The sequence below is a fragment of the Caenorhabditis elegans genome, chromosome III, assembly GCF_000002985.6.
Source record: "Caenorhabditis elegans chromosome III".
NCBI lineage: Eukaryota > Metazoa > Nematoda > Chromadorea > Rhabditida > Rhabditidae > Caenorhabditis > Caenorhabditis elegans.
In genome coordinates this window covers 69,846-89,301 of record NC_003281.10, presented here as the reverse complement: position 1 = coordinate 89,301, position 19,456 = coordinate 69,846, and the positions used below count along the sequence as shown (strand labels likewise).

The following is a 19,456-nucleotide window of genomic DNA, read 5'->3' as shown; positions in this document are numbered from 1 at the left end:
GTGGCAAATTTATTTTTTCCAGCTCGGTTTCACTGAAATTTTTAGTTTTTTCCATAAAAATCGATAATTCCTTTATTAATGCGTCATCCTATGTCACTGTCTACAACAAAAATACCCATAAAACACATAAAAATCAACAATTTTCGGCTCTAAGATGCCCAATTTCTCGTAGTATCAATGTAGTCGCCGTCCGGAGCCTCGTAGTTTCGAATGGGCGGAGTCAGTGAGGGTCCCTGTAAGAAATTTTAAAGGATTTTTCGGAATTTTTTAATTTTTAGAAAAAAAAATTTGGAAAATTCCAGGTTTTTTAAAAAAATTTTTTAACCAATTTTCGGAATTTTTCGCAAAATGTCAGTGAGTTTTCAGATTTTTCTAATAAATTTCGGTATTTTTGACATTTTCTCAAGATTTTACATGTTTTTTGGGAATTTTTAACATTTTCTGAAATTTTAAGCATTTTTTTTCGAATTTCTAGCAATTTTTCAGATTTTTAGCGAAATTTTTGGTATTTTTACGACAATTTTCAGGGATTTTTCAAAATTTTCCCGATTTTTAGGTAATTTTTTTGGATTTTCGGATTATTTGGGGGAATTTTTACATTTTTTGCAATTTTTCGAGAAAAAATTTGAAAATTTTTGGGGGATTTTACAGATTTTTAAAGGTTTTGTCGCAAAACTTCTGTGCTTTTTCAGCAAAAACCGGTATTTTTGTGTATTTTCCGAAATTTTTGGATTTTCTCGAAATTTCCGGGGATATTTCAATTTTTTAGTGAATTTTTTCAAAATTTCCGCAAAAATTTTAGAGATTTTTTAGAAAGTTTTTTTTTTTGAATGATTATTTGGGAATTTTGAAACTTTTAGAAAAAAAAAGTCGAAAATTCCAGGTTTTTCCAGATTTTTGGCAAAATTTTCAAGATTTTACTAATAAATTTCGGTATTTTTGACATTTTCTCAGGAATATTTAAACATTTTCTAAAATTTTGGGCATTTTTCCGAATTTCTAGCAATTTTTAAGATTTTAATGAATTTTCGTGAGTTTTTCGGGTTTTTCATCAATTTTTTGACCATTTTTCTTCAATTTCTCCGCTACCTGAACAATAAGCGGTAAATCCTTGGCTGCTGGCTGTACAGCCGCCTCGTAGAGCTCCAATTTGAGCATTTTCAGCTCATTTAGAGCTTTTCTCTGCGATTCGATGGCTCCACGAATCCACGCGTCATCCTCCTGCTGCAAAGCCAACCGGGAGCGTGTATAATCCTGAAAATCCACGGATTTGAAGCGAAATTCTCAGATTTTTACCTTCAGAGCGATGGCTCGTTCGTCAATTTGCTCCAAGGTGAGCTCGGTGCGTGGGCGGCGGCGTTCTCTGTAAGAATTCCGAGTTTTTAGGCAGAAAATCGCTGAAAAACCCGATATTTTTCGCGGATTTCACGTCCAAAGTGAGCTCATCCACTGGTTTCGGCTTTTTCGAGTGCTTTTGCATCTGACGAATATCCTTTTCCAGCCGTTTTCTGCGTCGGGTCTCTCGCTGCTTTGCTACCTGGAAAATTTTTGAATTTTTTCTCAATTTTTATTAAATTTCCCGTTTTATTCAATGAGTAACTGTAATTTTCTCTACCTCCGGATCAATTTTCTTCTGTCTTTTCATAAAAACCGAGGAGCCGGCGGGAATTGTTTGATGAATTTGGCGGGTTTGAAGTAGGGAGAGCCGGGAGAGGCTCGCAAGCAGGCTGGAGCTCATTTTACCTGGAAAAATTGGAATTTGAAGTGATTTTACATCAAAATCATCAAAATTCTGAAGAAAATAGTCGAAAAAACCAAGGAAACCTCCTAAAAATCAACAAAAACAATAAAAATTTAATAAAATAAATTCCCAAACGACACTCCGCTATCCCACCCCCACGCGTTGTTCACCGTAAATCTACACAAGCTCCGTCTCTCACTTCCCCACACTCTCTCGTCGTCCCTAATCGATTTTCGGACAATTTTCCGCGTTTTTATTGACAATTTTTGAGTTTTAATAAGGATTTGGCAGCTAAAACACTATGGAAACCATTTTCGAAGACGAGGAGACCATGATGGCTGCTGAGCAGAGTTCTTCAGGGATTTCTGCCAATTGTGAGTTTTTTATCAAATTTTTATTAAAATTCAGGTTTTTTTTCAAATAAAATCGAATTTTTTTTCAGCAAATAGCAACTGTAGTGCATCGAAAACCGAAAAAGCGTCGAAAAAACCGAAAAACGCCATTCCAAAAGTCAAAAACTCTGGAATTCACAAGAAACCCGCCAAATCGGACTTTGACGAGTTTCTGAGCAGCATGAAGAGCCGATTATCTCAAGCTACCAGTATGAAAAGCGTACGTTTTTTAGAAAAATAAAATTTCCAACCTAAAAGCCGATTTTTTACAGAATAAAGAGCAACTCAAGATGTTAGAGGAGACGCAGAAGCTTATTTTCGATAGAATCACAAAGTCAGCCGATGCGCGGGATATGGAACATTTGGAGAAGCAAATGAATAAACTTTAAATGTGCTTTCTTTATTTTATTTTTTTTTTAATTTTGTGGCAAAAATCCATGTAAATTTGTGAAATTATGTATCAATCGCTGTCGAAATAAATTATGTATTTTTTTTTTATCATGTATTATTCAAATTTTAGAAGAAAATTGAGCGAAAAACTGCAAAAAAACCGCAATAAATAGCCGAAATAAATTGTAAAATCAAAGGCGCATGACATTTCCCGTCTGTTGGGTCTCGCAGCGCGCGTCTGACGACGCTCCGAATGCCGCCGAAAACATTGTTTATCCTTTTCTTTTTCTCTCCCGCTCTCTCGTTTTTGCATGCTCTCTCGTCTTCGCTTTCGAATTTAAATGGAAAAATGCAAAGAAATTAACGAAATAAATTGAAAAATGTTATTTTTCAGCTAAAAAATGATGAAAAACGATGAGCAGGACGATGTGGACGTGGTGAATGTGCCGACAAATATCGATTTTCAGTGCAATTTATGCGAATACGTCGGGAAATCCGATCGAAGTCTCAGTGCACACAAAAGACACAGACATCCACGGCCAGAAGGTCAGGAAGATGATAAAAAACCAAGGGTAAGGCGGATATTTCAAGATTCTGATTGAAAAACGAAAAAAAATTTAATTTTTTCCAGGGCCGACCGAAAAAATACGAAGATTCTCCGGTTCCACTGCAACGAGTCACCACAAAACAGCTTCTCGGCGGTCGAAAACGTCCGAAAACGATAGTGGAATGTGTGGATGATTCGGCAATAAGTAATAAATCTTTTAAAAAATCTGTGAAAAAACGATTTTTTGCTTCCAGGAACCGATAAAGAAGCTTCTCGCCTTCACGGACTCGGAATTATTGACGAAGAGACTTCCCTTGGGGATTATGTTCGCCGTGGAGCCAATTATCAGCTGATGGGCGGCTCGGACATGAATTTAGACGGAAATTCCATGATTGTCGGCCAAGAAGTGGTTATTGATCATGAGGAAGACGAGGAAAATGACGATAGTCCTATGTTGGATTCGGTAAATCGAGGAAAATTTGTAAATTTCGAGAAAAATTTTCGTGAAAATTGAGCCAAAACTGATGAAAATGGACGAGAATATATATTTAGCATACCCAAAAATGGTCTGCTAAATATTTAGCAGACCCAACTTTGGACTGCTAATTATTTAGCAGACCCAACTTTGGTCTGCTAATTATTTAGCATACCCAACTTTGGTCTGCTAATTATTTAGCATACCCAACTTTGGTCTGCTAATTATTTAGCATACCCAAAAATGGTCTGCTAATTATTTAGCATACCCAACTTTGGTCTGCTAATTATTTAGCATACCCAACTTTGGTCTGTTAAATATTTTGCAAACCCAAAAATGGTCTGCTAATTATTTAGCATACCCAAAAATGGTCTGCTAATTATTTAGCATACCCAAAAATGGTCTGCTAATTATTTAGCAGACCCAAAAATGGTCTGCTAATTATTTAGCAGACCCAAAAATGATCTGTTAAAAATATTTAAATAATTATGTAATTACATTTTAACCCAGAAAAGCCCGAAAAATACGTAAAAAACCGCGAAAAACTCAAATTTCACCTCAAAAACCTGCTAATTCCTTCAGTTTTTCCAGAAATTTGTTCAAAACCGGACTCGAACTGCATTCCGCCGGTACCCGAACGATCGTCTACCGGACAGACTTACCATTGGAGATGCCAACGGAAAATATAAGTGCTATATGCCGGATTGTCTGTGGAAAGGCGGCTATCGATCACTTCGTATGGATCATATGAAAGCGATTCACCCCGAATGGAAAATGCCTTCAAGGTGCTGGAAAAATCTATGATTAACTAGAAAAATCGTGATTTTCGGCAAAATTCGACCTTAAAATCGTGAAAAATGACCTAAAATTGCTATTTTTAGTCGAAAATTGAAGGAAAATGGCAATTTTAACCAAATGTCCCGTCAAAAAATCGAAAATTTCGAATTTTTTGCGAATTTTCACTTTAAAACTCGATTTTTTACAGATTCCTGCTGGAAAGAATCTCGAAAGACGGAAAATACGTAAATCCGGAAGAGCATGTGCCTCAATACGCTTGTCAGGTGAAAGGATGCAATTGGAGAGGAAATTTCCGGGCTTCAAGGTGAAAAATGGACCAAAATTCCCGAAAATTGGCTGAAAATGAGCCAAAAACGTTCCGACCAATCAGCGACGTTGGCCACGCCCCCTGCACATCGCTGATTGGTCGGCATTGAATTTTTCGTTTTTTTCCACTATTTTCTAGTGTAAAAAAGATGATTTTCATCATTTTTAGGTGAAAAAAATGGTTTTTGAGATGGTTCCAGCTGAATTTTTACTGAAAAACTTGAATTTTCAGCCAAAAACCGCCAAATTTCCAGATCTTCACACATGCGAAAAGTGCACCCGAATGAGCACGCTGAACGTAAGAGAAATGCTCCAGGATACAACTCAAATGGCACATACAACTGTCATTTTCCACTTTGTCAGTGGCGGGGATGGTCCCGGTCGACCAGAAGCACACATTTACGAAAAGCTCATCCCGAGTGGCGGCCCGATGATAATCGAGTCATGGTACGGGCTTTTTCGGGCTGAAATTTGAATGAAAATGCTGAAAAATTGCAAAAAATCGTGAAAATTCGACTGAAATTCGTGAAAAATAATAAAATTGGCTTAAAATGGTTCAAAATTGGCTTAAAATGGTTCAAAATTGGCTTAAAATGGTTCAAAATTGGCTTAAAATGATCTAAATAGCCTTAAAATGATCTAAATAGCCTTAAAATGATCCAAAATTGGCTTAAAATGGTCCTAAATTGACTTAAAATGATCTAAATTGACTTAAAATGATCTAAATTGACTTAAAATGATCTAAATTGACTTAAAATGATCTAAATTGACTTAAAATGATCTAAATTGTCTTAAAATGGTCCTAAATTGTCTTAAAATGGTCCTAAATTGTCTTAAAATGGTCCTAAATTGGCTTAAAATGGCCCAAAATTGGCTTAAAATGGTCCAAAATTGGCTTAAAATGGTCCAAAATTGGCTTAAAATGGTCCAAAATTGGCTTAAAATGGTCCAAAATTGGCTTAAAATGGTCCAAAATTGGCTTAAAATGGTCCAAAATTGGCTTAAAATGGTCCAAAATTGGCTTAAAATGGTCCAAAATTGGCTTAAAATGGTCCAAAATTGGCTTAAAATGGTCCAAAATTCCAATTTTTCAGACGGTTTTGTCGTGTTTCTACTGCAAAAGCTCCTTCCACACGTACGCTCAGCTGGCTGATCACACAATAACTCACGGCGGCTTGGCACTTATGATTTCTCAAAGTTTCGACAATAAACACCATTTTTCGGTGAGTTTTTAGGCAAAAAATGTGAAAATTCGAGGTTTTTAGGTTGAAAATCGGCGATTTTTGCGATTTTTTCCCCAAAAAATTCAGATTTTTCTCAGTTTTCCACCTAAAAAACCCCAAAATTCTCAAATTTTCAGGCTTGGCTTCAACAAATGGAACGCGTCTACAGTGTCACATTCGAACGGTCGGAATTTGGAAGTGATCCTGAGCTGCAGGATCTTCACAACTATGTCCTACACTGCGATTGCGTGGGTGGACGTGGGGAGCAGCTCGCCACGGATTCGAGGTAGAAATTTGGCTGAAAACGGCTCAAAATTCGAGGAAATCGGTGGAAATTAACCGAAATAAGCTGACAATTTGAGAAAAATGGCTCAAAAATGAGAAAATTGACTTTCAGCGCAAAATTTAGCTCTAAATTGCTTTTATTTGGCCTCCCCAGCTCGATGTACAAAAATTCCGGGTTACTGTAGCTTCGAAAGTACGCAAACACCGACTACAGTACCCCAATACATCAGATCTTACGCAAAATTGCAGAAAAAGCTTTGAAAATTGGGTTTTTTTGGAGAAAATCACCTAAAATCCTCGAAAATTCGAATTTTCAGAGCCTACATCGACCAAAAGCACACAAATTTCAAATTTTCCGGGTTACTGTATAGCCAGAAGTACGCAAACACCGAATCTCACGCAAAATCGCACAGAAGCTTAAAAAGGCGATGTAAAACATATTTTCTGAAATTCCAAAAAGCAAAATTTATTCAGAAATAATTCGAAAATCGGTTTCCCCACGAAATTTGGCTCTAGAATAAGTTTAATTCGTTTTTGTAGCTCAACTTTGAAACATTCCGGGTTACTGTAGCTTCGAAAGTACGCAAACACCGACTACAGTACCCCAAAACATCAGATCGTACGCAAAATTGTACAAAAAGCATTGGAAATGGGGTTTCTGGGGTAAAAAGTGCCAAAATTTCAGAAAAAATGGCCTAAAATCACCTTAAATCCTAGAAAAATCGATTTTTCAGAGCCTACATCTACCAAAAGCACAAAAATTTTAAATTTTCCGGGTTACTGTAGCGCCAGAAGTACGCAAACACCGAATCTCACACAAAATGTTCAGAAATAATTCGAAAATCGGTTTCCCCACGAAATTTGGCTCTAGGAAGAGTTTAATTCGTTTTTGTAACTCAAATCTGAAAGTTTCCTGGTTACGGTAGCGCCAAAAGTACGCAAACACCGTCTACAGTACCCCAAAACATCAGATCTTACGCAAAACTGCACAAAAACGTTAAAAAATGGGGTTTCTGGGGTAAAAAGTGCCAAAATTTCAGAAAAAATGGCTTCAAATCACCAAAAATCCTCGAAAATTCGAATTTTCAGAGCCTACATCTACCAAAAGCACAATTTTCTGAAACGCCGACACCCACAGCTGCTCACTCGGAATAAAAATGACTGTTGTGTGCATTTGGAGGTCCGTGAGGACTCGGAATACGGCCCGATTCACGTGAAAGGCACTCTGGAGCACACGGGCCATCGTTTCGGAACTCCGTTGCTCAGAATGTGTAGGTTTTTGGCTTTTTTCGGTAAAAAATTTGGCATTTTTGAGGTTTTTAGCCCAGACATGTAGAAATTTCAATGTTTTTGAGGTTTTTTAGCTTAAAAATCGGCAAAAATCGCACATTTTCGAGGTTTTTTTGCTAAAAAATCGGCAAAAATCGCCTATTTTTAAAGGTTTTTTAGCCTAAAAATCGGCAAAATTCGCCTATTTCCAAGGTTTTTTTGCTAAAAAATCGACAAAAATCGCCTATTTTTGAGGTTTTTAATCCTAAAAAACTCGCAAAATGCCATTTTCAGCCGTTTTTAAGCTAAAAAAGCCCAAATTCAAGCTTCCGAGCCTAAAAATCACTAATTTCAGCTCCAATGGATCGTCAAATATATTCGGAAGTGCTCAGCTGGAAAGAGCAACGAGATTTTCAGTTTATGGCTCTAGACGTTGTCGAGAAGCTTAATGGTACTGGAAAAGAGCTAAAAACTGCCGAAAAATAAGAATTTCAGCCAAAAATCTAGTGAAAAACTGGGAATTGGACGATTTTTGTGTAAAAAATTGGAAAAAAAATTGGTTTTTAGCCTAATTTTCATGATTTTTGGCCAAATTTTCAACATTTTAAGCCAAATTTTCAACATTTCAAGCCGATTTTTCACTATTTAAAGCCAAATTTTCACCATTTCAAGCCAAATTTTCACCATTTCAAGCCAAATTTTCACCATTTCAAGCCGATTTTTCACTATTTAAAGCCGATTTTTCACTATTTAAAGCCAAATTTGAACCATTTTAAGCCAAATTTTCAACATTTTAAGCCAAATTTTCACCATTTCAAGCCAAATTTCACCATTTCAAGCCGATTTTTCACTATTTAAAGCCAAATTTGAACCATTTTAAGCCAAATTTTCAACATTTTAAGCCAAATTTTCACTATTTAAAGCCAAATTTGAACCATTTTAAGCCAAAATTTCAACATTTTAAGCCAAATTTTCACGATTTCCAGCCAAATTTTCCCCATTTTTCAGTATTCGAAGGCTTCACAATGGATCATTACACCACTCCGCGGTCCGTAATCCTGATGGAACCCCTTCACACGAATCAATTCCAATCCCTCAGAGAATTCATCGAGGCTCCCTCCACCTCAACCTATCAAAATCCGTATTTTTCCGTCGATTTTGGCGATTCGCCGGAGCAATTTTCGTTTGGTTACATGTCCGACGAGATGCAAAAGTTGTGGAGCAAATATGCGCCTGGAAGGACAATTACAATCGATTCGGTACGGGAAAATTTGAGTTTTCCGCGAAATTTGCCCCTGAAAAGCCGTTTTCAGGGCTCTGTAGCTCGAAAATTGAAAATAAGGGGTACTGTATCCCCAAAAGTACGCAAACACCACCCAATGCACCTGAATTTACGCAAAAATGCAGATAAGCTCTAAAAATCGGTTTCGAGGGGAAAAATGACGAGGAATTCGATTTTGGTGTCAAAAGTGTGAAAAAACGGCATATTTTTGATTAAAATAACTAAAAAAATAGTTGAAAATTCGAATTCCCCGTCACTTTTTACCCCGAAACCCGATTTTCAGAGCGTTTCTGCAATTTTACGTAAGATCTGATGTATTTGGGTACTGTAGTCGGTGTTTGCGTACTTTTGGCGCTACAGTAATCCGGAAATTTTCCAATTAAGCTAGAGAGAGCCCATCTAAAAGTTATTTAAGACTAAATTTCGCTTAGATTTCGATAAATTTTCAGATTAAAATTACCACCAAAACTTGAAATTTTCAGTCCCCGCTGGAGTTTGGCGAAGTGGATTTGTTCCAGTACAGCGTCATTGTGACCGACGAGAATTACATTCCAAAGTGTGCGATGATCTACGTGACGACGGACAATTCACGGGCTCCGCACACAATTTTGCGGCAAATGAAGGCTGTGTAAGGCCTTGTTTTTAGTGAAAATCTGGAAATTTCTAGACAAAATCTTGGGAAAATACCGAAAAATTGACAATTTTTTATTTAGCAGACCCAGCTATGGTCTGCTAATTATTTAGCAGACCCAACTTTGGTCTGCTAATTATTTAGCATACCCAAAAATGGTCTGCTAAATATTTAGCAGACACAAAAATGGTCTGCTAAATATTTAGCAGACCCAACTTTGGTCTGCTAATTATTTAGCATACCCAAAAATGGTCTGCTAATTATTTAGCAGACCCAACTGTGGTCAGTTAATTATTTAGCATACCCAAATATGATCTGCTAATTATTTAGCAGACCCAACGTTGGTCTGCTGAATATTTAGCAGTCCCAACTTTGGTCTGCTAATTATTTAGCAGACCCAACTTTGGTCTGCTAATTATTTAGCATACCCAAATATAATCTGCTAATTATTTAGCAGACCCAACTTTGGTCTGCTAAATATTTAGCAGTCCCAACTTTGGTCTGCTAATTATTTAGCAGACCCAACTTTGGTCTGCTAATTATTTAGCAGACCCAACTTTGGTCTGCTAATTATTTAGCAGACCCAACTTTGGTCTGCTAATTATTTAGCATACCCAAAATGGTCTGCTAATTATTTAGCATACCCAACTTTGGTCTGCTAATTATTTAGCAGACCCAACTTTGGTCTGCTAATTATTTAGCATACCCAACTATGGTCTGCTAAATATTTAGCAGACCCAACGTTGGTCTGCTAATTATTTAACAGACCAAACTTTGGTCTGCTAAATATTTAGCATACCCAAAAATAGTCTGCTAATTATTTAGCAGACCCAACGTTGGTCTGCTAATTATTTAGCAGACCCAAATATAATCTGCTAATTATTTAGCAGACCCAACGTTTGTCTGCTAATTATTTAGCAGACCCAACTTTGGTCTGCTAATTATTTAGCAGACCCAACTTTGGTCTGCTAATTATTTAGCAGACCCAACTTTGGTCTGCTAATTATTTAGCATACCCAAAAATGGTCTGCTAATTATTTAGCATACCCAACTTTGGTCTGCTAATTATTTAGCAGACCCAACTTTGGTCTGCTAATTATTTAGCATACCCAACTATGGTCTGCTAAATATTTAGCAGACCCAACGTTGGTCTGCTAATTATTTAACAGACCAAACTTTGGTCTGCTAAATATTTAGCATACCCAAAAATAGTCTGCTAATTATTTAGCAGACCCAACGTTGGTCTGCTAATTATTTAGCAGACCCAAATATAATCTGCTAATTATTTAGCAGACCCAACGTTTGTCTGCTAATTATTTAGCAGACCCAACTTTGGTCTGCTAATTATTTAGCATACCCAAAAATCCTGAAATTTCACTCTACACGTGACAAATCGGACCATTTTTGTACGAAAAAATCATGTTTTCAGGCTGTTTTTCAACAAAATTTGCTGAAAAATCGAATTTTTCAACAAAAACATTTTCAGAGAACCTCGACCGCCGACAATTTTTATGGTGGACCCGTCACAACTCTGGGTGGAACTTATCCAAGACCTATGGCCCACAGATTTGGATAATCCCGAGTCGGAAGTGACGATTCTCATCTCCGAATGGACTCTGATGGATTATTGGGCTGCGAAAACGGAGGAACTAGTCAAAAACGAATTTGACGTGTTTTGTATCGTTACTGGTACGGGTTTTCGGCTCGAAAATCTTAATTTTGAGTGAAAAACCGGCATTTTTCGACTAAAAAATAAGATTTTGAGATTTTTAACCAAGAAAATCGAGTTTCCCATCACTTTTTACTCCTGAAAATCAGTTTTTACAGCTTTTCTGCATTTTTGCGTGAGATTCGGTGTCCATGCAGTGTTTGCGTACTTTTGGCGCTACAGTAACCCGAAATTTCTCAATTTTGAGCTAGAAAACCGAACTAAACTGCGTCTAGAGCCAAATCTCGTGGAGAAACCGATTTTCAAATTATCTCTGAACAAATTTCGGTTTGAAGCTTTGGAATTTCAGAAAATCTGTGCAATTTTGTGTGAGTTTCGGTGTTTGCGTACTTTCGGCGCTACAGTAACCCGGAAAATTTGAAATGTTGCTAAATATGCAATTTTGAACTGGAGATTGTCTTTGAAAGTGAAAATTTCATTAAAGAATCAATTTTCCGATTAATTTTCAAATTTTTATTCAAAAAAAATTATTTCAAAAAAAAAAATTTTTTTATTCAAAATTTCTTCCCAAAAACTCTGATTTATATCTGAATTTGAAAAAAAAATTCCAAAAAAATCGGTAAAAATAGAAATTTCGGGTAACTGTAGCGCCAAAAGTACGCAAACACCACCCAAGACACCCAATCTTACGCAAAAATGCAGAAAAGCCCGGAAAATCGGAGTTTCCTGGCTAAAAAGTGGCGGGAAAATCAAAATTCGCTGAAATTTTACGATTTTATGAGAAAAAAATAGAATTTTGAGATTTTTCTGAATTTTCGGTTTTTAAAATCGAAATTTGCCAAAAAACAAATATCAAAATCGAATTCTCCACGAAATTTGGCTCTACACAGCTTTTAATTGGGCTTTCTAGCTCAAAATTTGAAATTTCGGGTTCCTGTAGCGCCAAAAGTACGCAAACACCACCCAAGACACCCGATCTTACGTAAAAATGCAGAAAAGCTCGGAAAATCCGGTTGAATCTTTTTTCCAGTTTTTGAGCAAAAAATCTCGATTTTTGAGCCATTTTCATCGATTTTCACCCAAAATTTTGAATTTTTCATTGAAAATCTCGGGGTTTTTAGCTATTTTCTTCTTAGATTTTCCCATGTAAAAATCGATTTTTAAGCCATTTTTTTCCAAATTTTCACCCAAAATCTCCAATTTTTCAGCTCTCCGCCGTATGCTCCGCGTCGAAGATGCTCATCAACTCTATTACACAATCGTGGAACTTTTCGAGGCGTTTTTCGAGTGCGGCTACGATGGTTTAGCCGAATTTTTCGACGCTCAGCTCTCCGACATGGAATATTTTAAGCGTTGGGGTCCCCTTCATCGGACCACACTGACAAGCCACGCCCATCCGACTCTCGGAGCATCTTTCAGAATTCTAAGGGATTGGTATTTGAATCCGGCGAATATGGATCACGACGCGCCACGTGTAGATCAATGGTTTTCGCATATTTGTCAGCGAATTGAGGATTTTAATGCAATTACCAATACACAAACCTACACTTTGAGACCCTTGGACCCCCCGCATAAATTCTTCTATACTACGGTAGAGGATGAGGAGGGCGAGGAAGCTGAGGTAGAAATTTTGGATGAAAATCGGTTGAAAACGGCCAAAAATTGGCTAAAAACAGACAAAAATGACCGAAATTGGCTTAAAATTTTCTGAAAAGTAGAATTTTGGCTGAAAATGGCCGAAAATTGGCTGAAAAACGTTAAAAAATTGAGTAAAATTGCTTAGATTTGACTTAAATTAGCTGAAAAATAGAATTTCAGCTCAAATTTTTGTCAAATTCATATTCACCGCAAAATTTTGCTCTAAATGGCTTTTAGTACGCGTTTCCCGCTCAATTTTGAAATTCCTAGGAGTACTGTAGCTTTAGAAGTACGCAAACACCGAATCTTACGCAAAATTGCAGAAAAAGTCTAAAAATTGGATTTCCAAAGTAAAAAATGGAGGGGAAGTCGATTTTTGAACTATTTTTAAGTTTTTTCGCAAATTTAACTGGGAAATTGCAGATTTTAGCTGAAAATTGGTGAAAATTCGGTTGAAAACGGCTGAAAATTGGCTAAAAACGGACACAAATGATCGAAATTGGCTTAAAATTTTCTGAAAAATAGAATTTCAGCTCAAATTTTTGTCAAATTCAAATTCACCGCAAAATTTTGCTCTAAATGGCTTTTAGTACGCGTTTCCAGCTCAATTTTGAAATTCCTAGGAGTACTGTAGCCTCGGAAGTACGCAAACACCGAATCTTACGCAAAATTGCAGAAAAGCTTTAAAAAATGGGTTTTCCGGGGTAAAAAATGAAGGGGAAGACGATTTTTGAACTATTTTTAAGTTTTTTCGCAATTTTGACTGTGAAAATTGGGATTTTAGCTGAAAATTGGTGAAAATTCGGTTGAAAACGGCTGAAAATTGGCTAAAAACGGACAAAAATGATCGAAATTGGCTTAAAATTTTCTGAAAAATAGAATTTCAGCTCAAATTTTCATCAAATTCGAATTCAGCCCAAAATTTGGCTCTAAATGGCTTTTAGTATGCGCTTTCCGCTCAATTTTGAAATTCCTAGGAGTACTGTAGCTTTGGAAGTACGCGAACACCGAATCTTACGCAAAGTTGCAGAAAACGCCTAAAAATTGGATTTCCAAGGTAAAAAATGGAGGGGAAGACGATTTTTTCAACTATTTTTAAGTTTTTTCGCAATTTTGACTGTGAAAATTGGGATTTTAGCTGCAAATTATAAAAGATGGCCGAAAATTGACCAAAAATAGCTTAAAATTGATTGAAAACGGAAAAATTGGAAGATTCCTTTAAAAATTGAGAAAAGTGCACAAAAATTCCAAATTTCGGTCAAAAAATCGGCGATTTTCAGCTTTTTGTGTGTGAAAACCTCAAAAAATTTCGAATTTTGGTCGGAAAATCTGAAAATTCACGAAAAAGTGTGAGAATTGTGGCTGAAATTTGCTTTAAACATACACAAAAATCAATATTTTTGGCAAAAACGACAAATTTTGGCTGAAACCCCCGCGAGTTGTAGCTTTTTTTGCCTGAAAACACCACCAAAAACCCGATTTTTGACTGAAAATTTTGGAAATTTTACGAAAAATTTCAATTTTCAGTGCAAAAACCATGAAAAATACCCTTGAAACCCCCCAAATTTCCAATTTTTCAGCACGAAAATCCGTTCAAAAACCCGCAAATTCTAATGTACGACGACGACGGGGACGAGGTTGTCGTGGAAGAGGAAATCATCGGCCACGAAATTGACGGCGCCAGCGAGCTTCAAGGCTCGGAGCTTCCAGACGAAGAAGTGATCTACGAGACTTATGAAGATTATCCTGAATATGGTGGACATTATGATCTGGAAGAGGAGCATAAAATGCACCATAATATGCGGTTGGAAGAGGAAGAGCTTCAGCAACATTTACACGAGCAGCAGGTGCTCTTTTTCAACGAATTTTCATGGAAAATGAGGAAAATGTCGTGAAAAATCGATATTTTTAGTTGAAAATTCGAAAAATTCGAAAAAAATTAATTTCAAACCCAAAAACTGGCATTTTTTGAGAAAAACTGATCAAAAATTGATTTTTTTAAATCAGTTTTTTGTAAAAATTCGAAAAATCGATATTTTTCCGATCAAAATTGTGAAAATCGACTTTTTCTTTAAAAAATGTTGAAATTTTCGGTGAAAAATCGATATTTTTTGCATAAAAATTCCTAAAAATCAGTGAAAAATCGATATTTCCATCAAAAAATTGTGTGAAATCGAAATTTCGGGTTACTGTATCGCCAAAAGTACGGAAAATCGAGATTTTTAGACTAAAAAACTGAAAATCTCATGAAAAACTGAACGAAAATCAATTTTACCGCCGCTTGTAAACTGAATAATCAGTGAAAAATTGATTTTTTCAGATGAAAATTTGAAAAAAAAATCGATAATTTCGAGAAAAACTGATCAAAAATTGTTTTTTTCGAATTAAAATTGAAAAAAAAATAGAGAAAAAGCGATATTTTCGCCTAATAATCCGAAAAATTGATTTTTTCTTTGAAAATGTGGAAATTTTTGGTGAAAAATCAATATTTTTGCTTTAAAATTCCTAAAAAATCAGTGAAAAATCGAAATTTCCGGTTACTGTAGCGTCAAAAGTACGCAAACACCGCCTTAAAACACACGATTTTACGCAAACATGCAGAAAATCTCTACAACAGCGTTTTGGTGGGAAAAAAGCTGAAAATATCGATTTTTCACTGATTTTTTCGAATTTTTATTCAAAAAATGTGGATTTTCCCCATTTTAACCGAAAAAAAAACCCAAAAAATGCTCAAAATTTCCAGAAACCCGAGCACCTGAGCCACCAAACCGAGGAGCTCGGCGAGCTTCAGGACCATCATCACCACCATCATCATCATCTCGACGAGGATCCAGAAGCCACAGCAGAAGGACCATCAGAAATTGTGGAACACGACGATGAGGAGGAGCAGGAGGATCTTGTCGATGTGGAAATGGTCGATGATCAGCACGAACAACACGAAATTCCGGCAAAAATCCCGCCGCACCGGCAACGGCTCTATCAGAAGCTCGATCCGATGCCTGTAATAAGCCATGAGCTGCCGCGGAGCCCGTCGCGAAGAATTCGAATTCCTACGAGAAAGGTAGAGGAGATTAGCTGGAAAAATCGGTTTTTTCACGAAATTTGGAGCCTGAGAGCTTTTTTAGGGCGAAAAATTGAAAAATTCGACGATTTTAACCTAAAATTTTGAATTCCCCGCGAAATTTGATCCCTGGGGAGCCTGTTTAAGCCTATTTTTGAATTTTTCGGGTTACTGTATCCCCAAAAATACGCAAACACTAATTACAGTACCCCCTACTGCATGTTTTTCGAAAAACTGGGCTCAAAATTGAATTCCCTGCGAAATTTGGCCCCTGGAACCATTTTTTTGCGCTCTTTAACTCAATTTTGGAATTTTCGGGTTACTGTAGCCCCAAAAGTACGCAAACACCACACAAAACACCCGATCTTACGCAAAAATGCGGAAATGCTCTTAAAATCGAGATTTTCGGGGTAAAAAGTGACAGGGAACTCGAATTTCGAGTCAAAATGCGCTATAATTTTGAGATTTCATAGAAAACTTGAAAATTCCAAGATTTTTCAGGAATTTCACAGGTTAAAACTAAAATTTTCCAAAAATTAGTATCAAAATAGGATTTCCCGCGAAATTTGGCTCTAAATCGCTTTTAGTTGGGCTCTCTAGCTCAATATTTTGAATTTTTGGGTTACTGTAGCCCCAAAAGTCCGCAAACACAATGACCCTACGCGAAAATGCACATTTTCCGTATTTTTTATGGCTAAACACTGAAAACTGAAGTTTCGGAGTAAAAAATGGTGAGGAATTCGATTTTGGCACACAGGAATTCAGTAGCACAGCTGGTTTTCGAGAAAAATCTCATTTTTCATCGTTAAAAGTTGGGTCAAAAAAAAATTTGGGTCAAATTTTGCTCAAATTCGAATTCCCCGCGAAATTTGACCCCCGGAACCATATTTATGTCCCTTTTAGCTCAAATTTTGAACTTTTCGGGTTACTGTAGCCCCAGAAGTACGCAAACACCGCCCCCAATTAACCGGATTTTACGCAATTTTGCGGAAACGCTCCGAATGCTCTAGAAAATAGGTTTTCGAGGTAAAATTTGACGGAGAATTGGAATTTTTTGGTTAAAAATTTGAAAAATGACGAGAAAAACAATTTTTCGGAAAATTTTGAAATTTTCTGAGAAAAATTAAAAAAAAAATTTTTTTTTTTTTTTTTGAAATATTTTAATTTTCAGATACAAGAATTGGACCAAGAATCAGTGCTCCCACCACCACCGCGGCGTGAAACCACCCGCTCAGTAGTTCGGAGCCGTAAGCGGCGAGACCGATTCGCCGAGCTCCGAGACTGTCCGCCAGAGGTGATGCGGGCCATCGCCGCCCACGCAATCGCCTACGATGGCCGGAAAAAAGAGCAGCGGCCGATTGTCTATGTGCCTAGGCAGGCGAAAATGGCGATGAGCTCGACGCCGACTGCTCCGACGCCGCCCGAGGATTACGATGGGCCTCCTGGCCATCAAATGACGACGATTTTACAGCATCAGAGACAGGCGAAACAGGAGGAAGAGGAAGAACAGTGGAGTGGAGAGTATGATGATGAGCTCCACGAGCAAGAGGTAGAAAAAAAAAACGAAATTCTGGAGCGAAAATTGGAAAATCCCAGAAAAAAAATCCCATTTTTGGCCGATTTCTGAGCTTTTAACGCAAAAAGCATGTTCAAAATCAATTTCCCTGCAAAATTTCACACCTAAGACGTATTTCTCGGGCCACCAGCTCAAAATTTAGAAAATTTGGGTTACGGTAGCCCCGAAAGTACGCATACACCGAAGAAGACTCTACGAGAAATTGCACATTTTTCGTATTTTCGATGGCTTAGCCCTGAAAAATGGGGTCCCAGGGTGAAAAATGACAAGGATTTCGAATTTTGTGTCAAAAATTGAGCAGAACTAATAAAGATTTTTCGATAGTTTTCTCTCGAAATCGGATTCCCCGCAAAATGTTCATCTAGAAACTGTTTTTTCCTGGCTATCTAGCCTAATTTTCAAATTTTTGGATTACGGTAGCCCCGAAAGTACGCAAACACCGGGAACCACCCTACGGAAAAATGCACATTTTTCGTATTTTTGATGGCTAAGCTCTAAAAATTGGACTTTCGGGGTAAAAATTGACGGTTAACTCGAATTTTGTGTCAAAAATTGAGTAGAGCGTCTAGTTTTTATGGAAAACCTTGAAAATTGAAGTTTTTCAAGACGAAATTCAAAATTTTTCGAATTTTTACCGTTAAAATTAAATTTCCCGCCACATTTCACTCCTGGTAACCTATTTTCCCGGCTCTGTAACTCTTTTTTCGAAATTTTTGGGTTACTGTAGCACCGAAAGTACGCAAACACCGACTACCGTACCCCAGAACACTGAATCTGACGCAAAAATGCAGAAAAGTTTTAAAAATTGGGTTTCCGGGGTAAAAAATGACCAAGAATTCGAATTTGATGATTAGAATTCAGTAATGTGTAATTTTCAGTTTGAAAATGCCGATTTTTTTCAGAATTTTTAAATTTCAGATTTTAAAGTTTAAATTTTAAAGACTTTAGCAATAAATTCAGTTTCTACGCAAAATTTGGTTTCCGGCACGGGTGGTTTTTCGGCTTTCCAGCTTAAATTGAGAAATTTCCGGGTTACTGTAGCCCCAAAAGTACGCAAACACCGAATCTGACGACAAATTGCAGAAAAATCAGTTTTTGTAGTGAAAAATGGCTGGAAACTTGAGTTTTCATGTAAAAAACTCTAAAATTCCAATTTTCTGCAACTTGTCGTCAGATTTGGTGTTTACGTACTTTCGAGGCTACAGTAATCCAAAAAATTTTGAATTTTTACGTATTTAGAGCCAACTTTAGCGAGAAATTTGAATTTTACCACCTAAAAAGCCAAGAAATCCTATAATTTAAGCCAAAAATTTAAAATTTCAGCACGATCCTGCCACGTCATCACCGCCACCGTCACTTCTACCACACACGGGTCCATCGGAAATTGTACACCACGAGGAGGAGGTTCATATGATGTTACCGGAGGAAGAAGCCGATCTGATGGACGACGATGATCAACAGCCATGTACATCGGCTTCTATGTATCGCTAAATTTCGTGTTTCCCCCCACATTTTTTTTGAATTTTCTGTACTTTCCCTCAGTTTTTGTGCGATTTCAATGCAAAATTCGAATTCCCTGCCATTTTTTACCCCGGAAAACATTGTTTTAGAGCTTTTCTGCATTTTTGCATAAGGTCGGGTGTTTCGGGTGGTGTTTGCGTACTTTTGGCGCTACAGTAACCCGAATTTTCAAATTTGGAGCTAGAAGGTCCAATTAAAAGCTGTTTAGAGCCAAATTTCGCGGGAAATCCGATTTTGATCCTAATTTTTGGTAAATTTTAGTTTTAACCTGTGAAATTCCTGAAAAATCTTGGAATTTCCAAGATTTCTATGAAATCTCAAAATTATAGTGCATTTTGACTCGAAATTCGAGTTCCATGTCACTTTTCACCCCGGAAAACGCTATTTTTTGAGCTATTCTGCATTTTCGCGTAAGGTCGGGTGTTTCGGATGGTGTTTGCGTATTTTTGGCGCTACAGTAACCCGAATTTTTGAAAATTTAGCTAGGGAGCCCAACTAAAAGCTGTTTAGAGCCAAATCTCGCGGGGAATTCGAATTTCGCATTGAATCCTTCAGTATTTTGTACCATCATCTCCATATCCTGAGATCTCTCACCATATTTATATTTTATTAATTTTCGAATTTTTTTGTTAAAAATTTTTATATATTTTTT

The 19,456-nt window shown here is 36.9% G+C and overlaps 3 protein-coding genes and 3 non-coding genes across 6 annotated transcripts; 2 read left to right on the top strand and 4 right to left on the bottom strand.

The window, feature by feature from the left end:
• Positions 1–58: 58 nt before the first annotated feature.
• On the bottom strand, positions 59–1,743 carry mrpl-40 (Large ribosomal subunit protein mL40). Its single transcript, NM_064737.6, has 5 exons — positions 1,616–1,743; positions 1,407–1,537; positions 1,297–1,363; positions 1,090–1,254; positions 59–233 (listed from the first exon to the last, which is right to left on the bottom strand). The coding sequence occupies exons 1-5, from the start codon at positions 1,736–1,738 to the stop codon at positions 150–152; spliced, it is 570 nt and encodes a 189-aa protein (NP_497138.1). The 5' UTR covers positions 1,739–1,743; the 3' UTR covers positions 59–149.
• Positions 1,744–1,920: 177 nt separating this feature from the next.
• F54C4.4 (NAM-associated domain-containing protein) lies at positions 1,921–2,625 on the top strand. The gene is made up of 3 exons (NM_064736.4): positions 1,921–2,115; positions 2,184–2,353; positions 2,406–2,625. The coding sequence occupies exons 1-3, from the start codon at positions 2,043–2,045 to the stop codon at positions 2,520–2,522; spliced, it is 360 nt and encodes a 119-aa protein (NP_497137.1). The 5' UTR covers positions 1,921–2,042; the 3' UTR covers positions 2,523–2,625.
• Positions 2,626–2,917: 292 nt separating this feature from the next.
• Positions 2,918–19,452, top strand: attf-3 (C2H2-type domain-containing protein). Its single transcript, NM_001267899.4, has 18 exons — positions 2,918–3,095; positions 3,155–3,275; positions 3,325–3,533; positions 4,137–4,330; positions 4,531–4,647; positions 4,904–5,096; positions 5,744–5,872; positions 6,010–6,158; positions 7,247–7,428; positions 7,782–7,877; positions 8,435–8,685; positions 9,191–9,336; positions 10,826–11,028; positions 12,217–12,629; positions 14,227–14,493; positions 15,390–15,707; positions 16,879–17,256; positions 18,607–19,452. The coding sequence occupies exons 1-18, from the start codon at positions 2,925–2,927 to the stop codon at positions 18,772–18,774; spliced, it is 3,705 nt and encodes a 1,234-aa protein (NP_001254828.1). The 5' UTR covers positions 2,918–2,924; the 3' UTR covers positions 18,775–19,452.
• On the bottom strand, positions 5,504–5,561 carry F54C4.7. Its single transcript, NR_052030.1, has one exon. It is a non-coding gene; the product is annotated as an Unclassified non-coding RNA F54C4.7 (non-coding RNA).
• F54C4.5 lies at positions 5,669–5,721 on the bottom strand. Its single transcript, NR_052029.1, has one exon. It is a non-coding gene; the product is annotated as an Unclassified non-coding RNA F54C4.5 (non-coding RNA).
• F54C4.6 lies at positions 6,913–6,968 on the bottom strand. Its single transcript, NR_052028.1, has one exon. It is a non-coding gene; the product is annotated as an Unclassified non-coding RNA F54C4.6 (non-coding RNA).
• Positions 19,453–19,456: the final 4 nt, after the last annotated feature.

Bases quoted from the DNA above. Each gene is read 5' to 3' on its own strand.
- mrpl-40 (NM_064737.6), bottom strand. From the start codon at position 1,738: ATGAGCTCCAGCCTGCTTGCGAGCCTCTCCCGGCTCTCCCTACTTCAA. The intron at 1,538-1,615 runs GTAGAGAAAATT...AAAATTTTCCAG, and splicing joins AGAAGAAAATTGATCCGGAG to GTAGCAAAGCAGCGAGAGAC. The intron at 1,364-1,406 runs GTTTTTCAGCGA...GAATTCTTACAG, and splicing joins AAATCCGCGAAAAATATCGG to AGAACGCCGCCGCCCACGCA.
- F54C4.4 (NM_064736.4), top strand. From the start codon at position 2,043: ATGGAAACCATTTTCGAAGACGAGGAGACCATGATGGCTGCTGAGCAG. The intron at 2,116-2,183 runs GTGAGTTTTTTA...ATTTTTTTTCAG, and splicing joins TTCAGGGATTTCTGCCAATT to CAAATAGCAACTGTAGTGCA. The intron at 2,354-2,405 runs GTACGTTTTTTA...GATTTTTTACAG, and splicing joins AAGCTACCAGTATGAAAAGC to AATAAAGAGCAACTCAAGAT.
- attf-3 (NM_001267899.4), top strand. From the start codon at position 2,925: ATGATGAAAAACGATGAGCAGGACGATGTGGACGTGGTGAATGTGCCG. The intron at 3,276-3,324 runs GTAATAAATCTT...TTTTGCTTCCAG, and splicing joins TGTGGATGATTCGGCAATAA to GAACCGATAAAGAAGCTTCT. The intron at 4,648-4,903 runs GTGAAAAATGGA...CCAAATTTCCAG, and splicing joins GGAAATTTCCGGGCTTCAAG to ATCTTCACACATGCGAAAAG.